Consider the following 14,871-nt stretch of genomic DNA (forward strand, 5'->3'; position numbering starts at 1 on the left):
TTTGAAACTACAATTTAGCAGCACAAGACCACAACAAGTGGCGCTCTTTTCAACTAAGATCAGGAAACTAAAGCTACAATTCAAATAAGCTCAACATCAGCCGATGAAAAATTATGCCTGGTCTGATGAGTTCTGATTTCTGGTGCGAACATGATAAAGAGCTCGCTGTATTCAAATGGCCTCTATAATCACCAAATCTCAACTAGGGATGGGTATCATTCAGGTTTTATCTGATACCGGTGCCAAATCTGTACTTTTGAAACGGTGCTGGTGCTTAAACGGTGCTTAAAGAATAGAGAACACAAACTTTGTCCAAAAACTTATGTTTTTATTTTTAGCAGTCTCTTTTTTTCTGCAAAATGATAAGCAACACACATGGGGCGATCCGCGCTAACTCGCTAATGGAGATTTACCACACCCGCAGCAGATGTGCTTGTTGTGAAGTCTTGCAGCAAGCTATCAAATACGGTGCATTTCTCGGCTTTTAAAAAACGCTATGCGTCGCTAGGTGTTTCATCAGATTCGAAGTGTCACCTCCTTTGCACAGTGTCACCTTAAAGCACTTGTTGCAGGCTGCTGAGTTTGCATCTTTTGCTGTGAAGTACAGCCAGACTTTTGACCGCTTCGCCTTGGGCATTTTTAATCTGTAGCTCTGCTCTAAAAGAGCGTACGTACCTGAGCCCGCCTACTATTCTTGAAAAGCTAAAATGATTGGCTAGAATCCAAAGTGTATGACATCTCAGGAAAAAAGAAAAAGAAAAAAAAAAAGCACAGAAATAAAGCACCGAAATGTGCGCTGCTTTTCGGTCTGGTTACTACCGTTTATGTCAGAACCGCCATAATGGCACCGGATATCGGTACCCATCCCTAATCTCAACCCAATGGAGCTTTGTATCATGGACGCACAGCAGACAATTGTGCAGAAACGGAGTGATGCTGTCATGTCAATATGGACCAAATTCTCTGAGCAATGTTTCCAGCACCTTGTTGACACTAAACCATGAAAATTTTAAGGCAGTTGTGAAGGCAAAGAGGGTCCAATGAAGTACTATTAAAGTGTATCTAATGAATTGATATATAAGGGTATATAGAATGTACAGTTAGTATAATAAGCCTTTAATAACACAACAGTTTTATCTTTGTGCTTAAGTGGTGTGTGTGGTGAGCTGCTGTATACAACTGCTACTGCAGCACATAATTAAATCTACGAGACTGAAGCCAGTTGGGGGGGATTTCGGTTCCACCCTTTCAAAACAAACGGCCCAGTGAAGTATGACAGAAATGTTTGTGTAACAGAGACAGTCTATATGCTGCATCAGCATATAGTATAGGAAAGTTACCTGAGACTGCGTGAGCGGACCCTGACAGGGGGCATGGGGTGGGCTCCTTCTTCATCTGCCACACTTTCTGGGCTCGGAAAATGTTTGAAGAGGAAGTGAAGATCCTCTTGCGTGGGCTGAAAGGGCAACTGGTGCAACAACTCCTGTGAAGAAGAGGACTGGGAGGGAAAAGTGGAGAAGAGAAAAAAAACCCAGGGAAGTAGGGTCAATGGTTAAGTTGCATTTATTGATTCTTTTTTAAATTAACGAAATAAAAAACAAAACAAGCAAGCAACCACTGCCACTACCACTTTTATCCATTTTTATTTAAATATTCATACGTAGGCGGGGCTGTGCTTTGATTATATAACATCCTGTGTTAAAAGGCTTCCTCTGGTAAGACTCACACGTCTGCTCTCTCCGACTCACTCTTTATCCTGTTAATACCAAAGTCTTAAAGACTTTCATGTTACACTGCAGATCTTAATTAGATGCACCACCTTATATGGACATGCAGAGAGTTGATTCATGATGTAAAAAACATCATGAATCCCTTCCTACATGAAAAGAAAGACTCAGTGAACTTTATAGATTCCCCAAAGCATTTTTCAGTAGGATTTCGCCCTTTTCACGCAGCACACATGGAGACAGGCAGCATGTGTGAATGTTTTGCTTTGTTTTTTTTCCTTTCCAAGTCAGGATGTGTGACACACCGCCTGGAATTTATGAGAACTCCCATTTGGCTAGGATCTTGTGTATCCCAGGAAGAGCAGAGAGAAGAGTGGCTCATTGGCCAGAGGAAAAACAGAAGAGCCAACGAGAAAGAAAAGCAGAGCGAGACAGTGAGAGACACTAAAAGGAGGAGAAAAAAAAAAGAAAAGAAAGAAAAGAAAGCAACAGAGCAAGGACGTGACAGAGCAGTGATAGGAAGGTGGGGGTGGGGGTGAAGGGGCTACGCTGAGCAGGAAACTAGAGACTTGTCAGAATCGACTAAGAGCTGCATAAAGACCTCACTGACAGCAGGCCTGAAAGGGGCATTGTACAGGGAGGGCTGACTTCACCGTCTCAAAGCCATGTGGTTGGCCATACAGAATTTCAGCAGAGACGCAGGAGCTGGGTATTGTTTTCCATTTGAGCCAACTGCAGGTTCAGCGATGGCTTTCGAGATAAAATCCTAATAATCACCATAGAAGACATCGGCAAACAGCTGACAGGTATAGCTGGGCAGCACAAAGTGTGCTTGCAGTATTCCTGAAAGGGAAAGCTGAGTAGGGAAATGATGTGGTACAGCCCCTGCTCGTTTGTGATGTCATCCAGGAAAAAGAAACGGCAAATTTCAACAGGACCGGTATTATTGTAATGATAAGCTTTATTATTCCCGTACTTTCCCCTCAGTCAAAAGAGGACACGCTCAGATCAACTCAGTTCGTCTCGTGTGATGTCATTCATTTAATGATGGACACATGGTAAATAATTCACACAACCTCCTGTGTTTTGGTTTCCCCTTTCCCCAAGTTTTTTTTGTTGTTGTTGTTGAATAGGAGGTAGAGAAATATACCATTATGAGAAAACTTTTATGCCTTTTGACTTAAAAAACAAAACAAAACAATGACAACAAAATTTACTTTTTACCACATTTAATACTGTTTCAATAATTATAGGAAAACTTGGGGGAAAAGGCATCTGAGGACTAATTCTAATATCCTCTCCAAGGTGGAAAATATGACACATGGTCGATGATGGAGGGATTCATCATCCTTGGACGTATCCTGTTATGGCTGCCTGAGTCATTAAAAAGGATACCAGGATCCATCTCCAGACAGCTGCTTTATAAACCAACCGGTGCCCGAAGCTGTCAGTGTGAAGTTTTCCAACCACTTTACTGTATCAGTAAAACTAATTATAATCAAAAATGTCACAAATTTGTAGCGATAATAACGCTAAAGCGACAAGAATGCTCTGTAGATGTAACGAAAACAATCATCCAAACCCCCCGTAGACTTAAAAGCTAGTTGTAAAAAGTTGGCAGTCTGCTTCCTTGCCAAGGAGGTTGCAGTTAGTCTGGATTTATATCGACTGCAACTCAATCTGAGAAAGACAAGCTGTCACAGAGGAAATGGCAAAAAACCCAAAACAACCAAAGACTAAAACCACAAAACTTTTCTCTACTACTGTTTATGGCGAGTGACCCGGTAAGTTTAAAGTGAAGTTCAAGTTCTAAACTGTGAGTCAGTAAGATTTTTTTTTTTATGCTAAAACACAGTAAACATTCCTTTTCTATGAACAAGATACAGTGAAGTAACTCTGACGAGCTATGTAATGCTGATGCTACTTCTAAAATATTTCACAACCACTGTGGAAGCTTTGTTCTAGTATTCCTTCCTTGTACGGTATGTGCAATAGGCTAAAACTAACCAATAAATAACACAAGCCAATTCTATTAAAATTCATATTTTTGGCTAATTACTGCTTTCATGTGGTGTTCACGAGACTACGACTGATTTGGTGACCAGTAACCACAAAATACCAATTTTTAAAAAGGTAAAAATTACAGGTAGCAGTGGTAAGATTGGTTCAGTGGAACAGATTGTTTTGCTTTTCACGTGAAAGATCTGTGAAAAGTTCCCTGTGGGGTTGCCTCAGGATAAAAACTCCAATCAAACATGCGAGATACCTGCTGTGTGGCGACGCCTTGCTAATAAGGGAGAAGACAAAAGTAGGACAGTTAGCAGACTGTCCCACAGACTTAAACTACTCAACTCTGAAACAAACTATTGAAGTGCCATTCAGTGGGAGAGAGGACACTGACGCAAAAGGAGAGGACGTTATCTTCATAACCAAAGCCTGCAGTGTCCAGCGACCAGCTGTCAGCTACAGAGCGATGAGCAAATCTTTACAGACCTAGCCAAACATTTTGGCAGTTACACAAATTTTATTATTCATACACTTTTTTTTTTATTAATGCAAGTTATTTTTCGAAGACTTCTGCCATGTCGACAATCGAGCATTTTATAACTTTTAAAAGGGTTGTGTGCACAGAGTCTATGTTTACAGTGTTGACCATTCTTTTTCATAACATCTACAATTTTTGGTGGTGTTCTACAAAAGGGGGGGGGGGGGGGGGGGTAGAATTGGATCAGCAAATCCACAGGATGGCTTTGGAAAATGTGAAGGATGGCATAAATTTTAAAACTTTATTTGCACAAGTTTTAAAGCTTTAGCTAACAAAAGACCTACCCTGTGGCCATTCAAACCACACCAAAGTAATTAAGTAACAGACAAACAATTACATGTCAAATATTTTCCTGTTTTGTTTGTTTTTCCACTATTTACTACAGAGATTTCTTTTTTCTTTTTTTCAACAATGGGTCCACATTTTTTGTGAATTGATAAAATCTTTGTTTTATAATCACAGGATAACCTGGACAGTTTTTTCGCTGTAATTTTAGACTATATGTAAAATTAATATTTGTTTCTTACAATTTAGGTCCAAGAGTCATTCCACCACATTTCTTTCATGTACTAGCATTTTGTTATCATGTAGAAAATGAGACATACAGTTGAAATTGCCCCCTTTTTTATATTCAGAGATTAAATATGTAGGTTAACTTCCCAACTTTAACTCCCCATATTAGCAGAATGGGGAGTTTCACTGGTCCGGCCAGCTTTAGATGTGTATGTAGGTCACGATGTAAAATGAGTTTGACATCCCTGAGCTACTGTAAAATCAACAATCATTTATAGGCAGATTTATGACACTTTGTAAGCTGATGGGCTTTACAGCTCAGTTAGTCAGCATCGGAAGTTTACAAGACACCACAGTCCTGTAAAGTGGAGAACTAAATGCCCCCAAGGTAGTGGTTTAGAGAGAGGTTGAATGTGTGATGATGGAAAGAGGTGACAGACAGTAAGAGATACTTCTCCGCTTACAGATACTGATGAACTTGGTGCGTTTGTGCAGTATCCAGAGGAGGGAACAGATGCCACCGACCACCTTCGTCCGTCTGCCCTGCTAAAAAACACACACACAAACAAGCACACATAAATAACAAGCTGCTCAGTGGAGGCTCATATGAAAAACTTTACATCCTGTTGACTCATTCCAATCTTCAAAGCCTAAAAAGGCCAACAGACAACATTTGATGTTTGAGTCTTTGCAAGAAGAAGAAACAGCAATTAGTTATTTTCTTACCTTTCAGTCCGGGCCAGTTGACTACGCAGATGCAAAAAAAGGGAATGGAGGCGAGAGATGCAGATAGAAAGAAGGGGCGAATGGAGGCATGAAGTGAGAGAGAAAATAAACACTGTTTAATGACAGTGACAGATTAAGTCTGCCTGTCAAAGTCACAGTCCTGTTAGTCTGACAGAACTCCCCGCCAGTGGCTGTTTGCTGTTTCTGAACACCTGCCAAGCTGCTATCATACTGCAGCATTGAGGCCTACAGACAGTTTCTCACTATGCACACAGACACACAATGCACTCATTAACACTGCAGAAAACCTAAACCTTTCTCTACCAAATAAATAAATAAATAAATCTCCACTGTCCCAATAGTTTTCCATCCAATACACTCTGAGGAAGTGGCCCAGTTTCCTTCACGGAGTCAATCTGTGGCAACAAAAGATGGTCGAATGCAGTTTCTCTGAGAAACCAGCTCTTGGGGACATGTAGCTAAATTAGAGGTGACAGTGAAAATGAAGGGATCTGAGGGTTAGTGAGCTGTGTTACATGTATGGTTTCTTATCTATCCCTATCTGATATGTACAACATGTTGTATCATGTTGCTGTAAGAAGCCACTAATAAAGGCAAAGGTTTCAAATCAATACTGGAATCAATGGCTTAGTTGTGAAAGGAACAAAATAAATAAATCAGAGTGGACCAGAGCACTGGTCGTCCTTACTCTTCAAGGCTACTCCACGTTCACATGAAAAAAATAACTGCACCAAAAGCAGAGCTACGAAGCTTTTGTGAATAACAAATAAACCCAGTGGAGCTGTCAAAAGTGCAGTCACAGCATCTGTCTACACTCTGGCAGCTTAAAAATGTCAATAAATTTAGATGAGCTGCACAAGGCAGTCCTCTAAGAAGACTTCCCCTCTGCATCCCTGAGCTCTATGGTGCAATATGGCATACTGCACTGCAGCTTAACTCATGACATTTGGGACAGTCGGTCATCACATACATTTAAACTACAGTGTTCTTGAAAATCCTACATTCAAGTATACATGTTGCTGCTCCTTACTAAAGTCTTCTTAGAGACAGGCTACCACACTATTTTCCGCTGCTGACTGAGGAAGCTGGTTGCAGCTAATGTTCCTCTAAATCCCAGCGAGTCTATAAACGGCACGCGTGATGAGAAGGCAAGCTCTGCAGTTTTCTTCCATTATCACAGCAGCCCTGAGTAATGAGTGCGCGCACCAACTCGCCTCCTTAATTGGGTTGACAAATGCCAAGACCCACGTCCAGTAAGTGAGTGACCCTGGGGGCTTTCAGCTGGTCAGACATGGTTCTCCACTGCCTCGATTTGAGGGGCAAAGGGAACAAGCCAGTGCATGTTCAGTTTGCGTGCACACAGTTTCCACCGAACCAAAGATCCCTTGGTTATTTTTTCTGATTTAATTTTTAGTCAAAGCGGGCCAAGAATAAAAATAAACTTTCACTGACTACATATCTCTTTTTTTTTTTTTTAATCTAATTTGCTGCCATTTCACTCCATTAAAGTACTTTTCATTGCAATATGTCTGTTTTAGTCATTTTCCACTTGATATTACTACGGAAAAGAAACTACTGCAATAATGTGCCTGGTTTAAACCAAGACTATATTAAAAAGCATTTCATTTAATTCTTACCTGCGGGCAAACTGGAAATTGGCAGAAGAGCTAGCAGAGACATTTCTGGGGCTTTCTGAAGGACTGCTACCAGCTGAGGAAACAAAACAAAACAAAATTTTTGAAAATTGAGAGGAAGCTGAAGGAATCCAAGCATATTACTAAATGCAGAATAACTGGACTGGCTTCCTAATGTTTTACACTATCAGTGTGCAACGGTCAACTTTGCAGATGGTTTTCCTTTACAAGTTCAAACTGAAACAATCAAATATTTTAATGACAGTGATGCATACACACAAAGTTATCTAGGGCCCTTCCTGTCCTGTCCTAATCAAAGAAGGATTGTGTCAACAGACAGCAGGGGGTATTTGGTACAATCACACCATATTGCATACTGCTAAAAAGGTAATTAAAGGACTTCCACTGTCCCTGAGGACAAGTCACAAAAAAGGGGGATACACGGAATGACACTTTTTAAGTGGAGAGATCAAATGATGAGGAAGCCTAGAAGGGACTACATTAAAAATGATCACAAGGAAAAGCATTGTATGGCTTTTACACTCTACTGTGGGCACATTATGAGAAAGAAGGAAATAAAACAAAGCACCAGAGGTAAATTAGCGATTGCTTCATGACATACAGCATCAAAAAAAACTTGAGACTGATGATCCTACATGAGACAGGCAATCCTGTGCTCTCCTCAACATTCCACTCTCTGTAACTTCTCTGCTTCACACGCAATCAGCGGTGGCTAAATGCAGGAATTCTGATGAGCCAATCCAATAAACCCTGCACTGAGGCGAGCAGACAAACGGGTAAAACCGAAACACAAGTACCTGTGGCGAGTGGGAGAGGTGAAAGCGGTCGTGACAGCGTGGGCGATGGGGTCCCGACCGCCAAACTCCTTCTCTTGTTGTTACGGGAACTGTGAGTGGAAAACAGCAAACAGAAGAGAGTGATCATCTGTTTTATGCAGTGTTGTAACAAACATGATCCAAGCACACTTTGTTTATCAATCTGTGGGGAAAAAAAAAAATCAAACTCGATCAGCCTCTGAATTCATATTTTTTTGATGTGCTGACAATAGTAATGCCACTGTAATTATGTATATACATACAAAGCATGCATGACTACAAACATGTTGGCATGTAAATATATAAACAAACCAACTTGAGTGCAACTTCTTTCTTATGCATCAGCGCTAACTACACATTACCTGCTCTAATATTTAGAGGAATTAAACTTTTTGTTTTTCTTTTAGCCACTTCTAATCAGTAAATAATGTGAAGTCTGGATTGAGCAGTGTAGTACGATCCAATGACGTCTGAGAGTATTGTCATGTGAGATAAGGGAAATATATTACTTATCAGTACCACTGGCAGAGCCTGATTAGACAATAAGAACTTTGGAAAGCTGTTTTATCATGATGGAAATAAATAAAATGGTCCAAGTGACCCCTGATATAATTGAGCAGGCCATGACACACCGTCCACATGTTTGTACTTCGGTCTTTGTGAGCTGTGAAGTGTTGTTTCACTTCTGCTGGTATTTTTGAAGCTGGTCTGTGTTGTTTGTCCTGATCGGTTTTTTGGTTTCAATTTACAAACAGTGTTTCTTCTAATTTGCATATATTTGTAGAGTTTAAAATGCTCTTTTGATGCAGCTTTTGGAGTAAAGCAAACAACCTAATGCCTTTTTGGCTTACCAGTCCAAGTATAACATTACTTTAGAGTACCAGTGTTATCTTGTCCATTTCCTGTATGTTTGTATTTGGTGCCTGCAGGTTTCTGCACGCAGGTGTTAACTCCATGTTTTCATTAAGATTACAGTTTTGGCTTCTTTTCAGTTTTCTTTGTTCCCCCCCGTTTGTGATCTCAATGCTTTCTGTTTCATGTCGGTAAAGTAGATCCTGTCTCCCTTTCCTTCTGGCAGTGACCTAAAATAATTGAGGGGCTGAGACGACAACAAAGCCTGACATTTCTGGGTCGGTGCAAAGGCAGATTCACAAACTATATGGCCCCTCAACCCATAAAGACTCAAAGTGCCACAGAAACAGAAGGATGAGAGGGTCAACGTGTGCCAAGAGTTGGGCTTCAAAGTGTATACAGTACACCTCCAACCACAGAAACACTGTGAAGGTTCGCTTTTTTGCTCCTGTTAAAAAAAATAAACATCAGCAAAAACACTCCAGAACCTGTGCCGAAAGATATGAGATAAGATAAGATAGAACTTTATTAATCCCTCGGGTGGGTTCCTCTGGGAAATTCGACATGAGAGCACCACTGTATCACACTGGCACACCACGTGAGCGCTTCATCAACAGCTAGCAGTCATAAGACGACTGATATTTGGGACTAACAATAATGGTTTGTATGGATCTTGCAGGAAGACATGAAACATGATGAATGTAGGCCACTGAAACAGTCCTGCGTGTTAACTATGTCTGCTGCATTTGTTAACTGAAGCCAATTTCATCAGCTCACTGTGGTGGATCGGCCACATCACTGATTGATGCATGACCCCCCAACTACATGGAAAGAGTGGATAGTTTGACATTCCACAGATAGCCTATGTTTCAGCGTGCTAATGGCTTCTTCTTCTGAAGCTTCACTCAATAGCAGTACATTTACATTTTTAAATCCTGCAATATAAACTGCAGCTCTTGCGGTTTACACCACTGTAACAAAGGCAAATTGTGCCAGCAAACCAACAATTATGTGTTCAGATTATGACAAAGAGGTGAGAGGTAGAGACGCGACAATTTAAGATCACTATGAACTCACTGACTGCCAAAGACATATTGAGTGCATTAAGGGCTAAGACACCTTAAGAGCTGACTGGATTTATCTGATTGATGAAAGCACGTTTACAACACTACTGTCCCACTAACCGCATCAGTGCACCGATCAGCAGTGGGCCCTGGTGTCGCTTTATGCGACAGCTGGCAGCAGACAATGCAGCCTGCCCGCACACATACACACAACAGTCTACAATGGCCACGTTTCTCTGTCGGAAACAAAAACTAGGGCGGATGTAACCGACACATACAGTGCAATGCTGAGGGGCTATCACAGACCCTCCGGAGGGATCAGATGTCTGAGCTGTGAAGCGGCTATATTAGCAGACAGTCTGGAGGTTGCCATTAAGCGCCTTGAATCAAATAGCTCGAAATTACGACGTTCAACAAATTGCTGTTTCTCAGAGACTGAACGGCACAGCCGATGACAAACATACAACCCCCCCCAGACGTTTTGCAGCAGTTTGGTCGAGGCTAATTAACATTCGTCTCCATTTTCAAGGATAATTTTCTAGTTAGAAACAGGCTTTAGGTTTTGTTACCTTTTCGATCTTTTCATCATGGCCCCGGTCACAAAACTAGTTTTGTAGCTCGGCAGCACGGTCCAGTAGTAGTTTTGATCAGACATGTTGGAGGTGACCGCTAAATCCGATCCGATATGAGAATTAGTATACTGTCGTTAAAGAGGGGGCATCGCGGTAAACAGTCTCCCCTGTCGATTTAGGCTAGTACGTCGACTCCAAAGGCACAAACTCCTTTCTGCTTCTTCGATACAGACTGACCCCAGACCCCGGGCAGGGCAGCTCGGCGGTGCTAGCAACTGCGACGGCCATGGTCACGCTGCTCCTTTTCAATGTCATCAGTAAAATTTTCGAGACAGCCTGTCTCCCACGAGGTGCAACATTATCGACCGATAACTAGCTTCGACAAAACGTAAAGCGTTATTCTGGAGACAGAAACTTTCAACCACAGCAACGTCTCTGCCGCAACGCGCAGCCGCATCGCCGCGCGCCAGCAGGAGGAGGGATTTCTGATGCTTTCATGTCCTGTCGGAAATACTGGTTTAAAACGCTATGACACAAATAATCCATCCGGTACAAAAATCTAAGATTTTCAACGATAAATCTTTTTTTTCCCTGTTCTTTTTAATTCTTCTCTTTTATTTTTTTTAATAGAAACAATAAATATAACATTTGACAAGAAGTTATATCAAAATTAGAAAGACTATTTTCAGAGCGTCCGATAGTCTTGAAGGTAACATTTTTTCAATAGAGATTATAGGGATGCTCGCGACTTTTATTGATTTCAAAGCCTATATAAAACAATGGTTCGGAGAGTTTAAGTCTTTTTTCTTACGTTTTAAAATACAGGTATTAACTGTGATAAATATATTAAATTAACTTCTTTACACACACACGCACACACACACGCACACACACACACACACACACACACACACACACACTGCCCCATGTCAGGACTTATATGGTGCTCATTTTTGTCCTGTATAAGGTTAATACAGCAATATATGCATATAGATGTATATTAGAAGACAGAAAAGCCTTAATGAAATCACCTGACTTGGCCAACAGATATCAGAGACAATGGGATACAAAGGATTTTATTGCACAAACATAACTTTGTCTCACAACACTATACTGGCAGTGGGACAAGTGTAGGTAAGCAGCACAAACACATGTAGCTTCTAAAGATCTTTGAAACTGTCAGCTGAGATGAATACATATTATTCAGTGATTCTGATATTTCCTTTCATTCCCAGCTATTGAAACTATCTTGGCTTCAGCTCTAGCCCATTCCAGGGAAAGTCCCTGGACAAGTTGGAGTCACATGTATTTATTTATTTATTTTTAACCAGAACGGCTTCTGTTTGGCAACAAATTCTCAGGTAACTTTCTTCATGCACTCCAATGTATCACTGCTGTTCTACTCCTAATGTCTGAAATGAGCTGTAACGATGATCTAATAACGTAGGAATTTTGTGCAGGCTAAACATTTGGCAAAAAAATAAATAAACAGTCACAACTAAGCAGTTACCTGTTAGATCTTCCTCAGCTTGCTCGCTCAGTTCAGCTAATAATATACAATGATATAGGCACTAGGATGTTAAATCAACTCTAGCACTAAATACAAAAGCAGATTCAAAGCCTGGATTCTTTCAGTAAAAGAAGAAGCGGCTTAATTTATTCTCTCACACTGAGACCTACAATGTCTCCCACTCTCTTCCTCTGTTTTCCCCCTCCTAACATTTACATAAAACCAGTCTTGGGCAATGAGCCTGCTCTATCTTTCAGCCAAATTTCTTAGGTGCTTTAAGAAGTTCCTGCACTTCAGGATGTGAAGAAGTAAATGTTTACCGTCAGGAAAAGCAGCATGCATGCACAATAAAGCCCACATGTGACAGACAACTGACTGGCCTGGTTTGAGGCACAAAAAAAGGTGCAAAGGGGGACAAAGAGCGAAAGATGCACAGAATTGCCCAGATGACATACTTACAGATTTCCCCTACGAGGAAGACTCAGTTCTTTCTATAAGAGAAGAGGGAAAGGTTGAATTAAGAAAAATGTGATGGTGGTGGTGGGGACATCTTCCACCTTTGCTCTGAAATCACTGGCATCATCTTAAAGGTCTTCTTTTGCTGTCAAGGAGGACACCTATCATTTTGAATACACTGCTATGAATTACATTTCATGCTTACAGTCACAAGGTGCTAATAATAACGCTGCAGTTTTTCCTGGTGGCCTTGTTCTGTGTCACTCCTGTTTATTTTTTCATCGGCACTATGTAAATATCATTAGCTGCTGAATGGCCTAGTTTCTGGCGATGACAAGTGGGCCTTGTAGCCATTTAATTGCAAATCCTCGGTCCGTGAGTTTCAGCTAAGAGGACTGTAAAACTGCTCTTGCCAGTCAGGATTTGAAGGGTGGCACCATGTCACACTGCGAGAGTCTGTGCACAGAATTTGAGACTACCTGCACTTGTTTCATTACCTCCAGTGGTCTGAAAATTGAGAAAGTGACTATGAAGATGGTTTTAAAAAAGGGAGAACTGTGCACTGAAACAGCATTTCCACCATGACCGTTATTTTCATTGTAACTGCATCGCTCCACTCCATCGAAATTCAATGAATGCAAGGTGGGAAAAGGCTAGTTACTATAAACAGAGACAAGGGAATGGGAACACCCAGTTTGGACTGATGATCAGTGTTACCGCCTCAACAGACCCTGGGTGGAAACAATGCAGCTTTGCCTACTAAGTGAATTCAGAAAATACAGACATTAATGGAGCAAAAACAAACACGTAATTATTCTGTGAACATCTCAAATGAACATGGCACCCAGGAGAAGATGTTTCTGACTGTCTCCCAGGAACCATTGGCTTTTGTGCTCCAGATCACCAAGGCAACCAGATTGTCCAAAGCACACAGAAAGAGCTCCAAAATAAACACATAGCTAAGTAGTAGTGAGGTCAGGTCTGATATACACACCTTACATTCATAAAATTTATTATGTGTCCCCGTTGCTGCGGTTCGTGGGACTCCACCTTTTCTGAAAGGATGCCCACAGGGCATGGGGAAGATGCTCAGTGCACATAATATTTTCTAACGATGCCACATAATCTAATCAATAAAGCACAGATCTAAAGAGCAACGGTGAAAGTTTTGGGGGGTTTTTTAAAATGAAAAATAAGCTGACGCCACATAAGCCACGCTGACATCAATGCCTTGCATCGTCGGCAAATGGCTCATCACTTTGAGCTAATCTCGTTTCCCTAGAAACAACCACAACCGCGCGCTGTCATGACAGCCAGCCTCCGTTTACCTGTAGACCGCGGCGTCTCAGGATATTCGGCTCATCCATCACTGAAGACAATGAAAGCACACGGCGGATCCCCGGTCAGTCAGCCCATTCCTGCGCTCCGTTCTCTCCCCGGGAGCGTTGGATACACTCCTCCTCCCTCCTGCTGTTGCTGCTTCTACTGCACCACCATCAACACCTCCTCCTACTCCTCCCCCTTCTCCTCCCCTGGGCGAGCTGTACGACCTACCACAAAAGGTGGCCACCACCAGTCCTCCAGTCAGCTGATCACCTGACCAGGAAGAGATGCAGCGTGTTAACCTTATTAATGAAGAGAGGGGTTGGCGCTTTGACCTTCTTATCGACGTTCTATCATCTAGTTGTCAAAAAGCTGACCGCCTTACTGTCTGTAGCTAAATGGCCTTTTTTTAACCCCTAAGAACCCAAGACCTCCCACCCCCATAAATAAAACAAAACAAAACAAAAAAAAACCAATTCATGAATATTCAACACAGGTGTGAAACAGACACCTTTCTTCATTGCCACCAAAATTCCCATGAAACACTCGCACTCCATTCATTTCCGCATGCTGCCATCCACGCAGGATGTTTCTCGTGAGCTTGTGAAAAAAGAAAAAAAACCCCATCATGCCAAATAACAGCTTGTGCCTGGAGGAATCATGCTTTAACAGTGAGAGGATGCGCAACAACCGAGCTCTCAAGTCAAGCTGAACAGCGGGGACTGATCTGTGCCTGTCACGCAGTGACACTATGATGTTTTTTGTTTTGGGGTTTGTTTGTTTTGTTTTTTTCATAAAACAATGGTCGATCTCTTCTCCTGTGATGTAACACGTGAGTTTACATAAGGGGAGGGGATGTGAACCCTTCCTTGTTCTCCCGTGAAATTCACTGTTGATTTGAAACAGCTAAAGTGGAAACTTACTGTGTCAGAATAAAGTTTTGGGTTTTTTCAGCTGAGTGACTGAATACAGTGACTCAGTTTATCACACTACGGTGTGTTGTTTTGTCTTTGTGTGACTGCTTTACGGAGGGAAGGTGTGAAACACTTGACTAAAACATATCCACATTTTTTCATATTTGTTCGAAACAGC

The 14,871-nt window shown here is 41.5% G+C and overlaps 1 protein-coding gene across 6 annotated transcripts in view; it reads right to left on the minus strand.

Annotated features, from left to right (window-relative positions):
• mast3a (microtubule associated serine/threonine kinase 3a) overlaps positions 1-13,901 on the minus strand; it is a 30,440-nt gene extending 16,539 nt beyond the window's left edge. Inside the window, exons 1-7 of one of the 6 annotated variants that reach the window (XM_085388338.1) lie at positions 13,785-13,901; positions 12,460-12,491; positions 7,985-8,073; positions 7,170-7,242; positions 5,512-5,532; positions 5,250-5,331; positions 1,341-1,498 (exon numbers count right to left, since the gene is read on the minus strand). In XM_085388338.1, the coding sequence (XP_085244464.1) occupies positions 1,341-1,498; positions 5,250-5,331; positions 5,512-5,532; positions 7,170-7,242; positions 7,985-8,073; positions 12,460-12,491; positions 13,785-13,823 (494 nt within the window). In that variant the 5' untranslated portion in view covers positions 13,824-13,901. Of the gene's footprint in view, positions 1-1,340; positions 1,499-5,249; positions 5,332-5,511; positions 5,533-7,169; positions 7,243-7,984; positions 8,074-10,487; positions 10,965-12,459; positions 12,492-13,784 lie in introns of those variants that run through there. The other 5 variants (XM_085388342.1, XM_085388337.1, XM_085388336.1 and 2 more) reach the window with 5 other exon arrangements.
• Positions 13,902-14,871: the final 970 nt, after the last annotated feature.

This window comes from Rhamphochromis longiceps, linkage group LG18 (assembly GCF_057381845.1).
Source record: "Rhamphochromis longiceps isolate RC_006_pf linkage group LG18, R_longiceps_female_GT1.1, whole genome shotgun sequence".
Lineage (NCBI taxonomy): Eukaryota > Metazoa > Chordata > Actinopteri > Cichliformes > Cichlidae > Rhamphochromis > Rhamphochromis longiceps.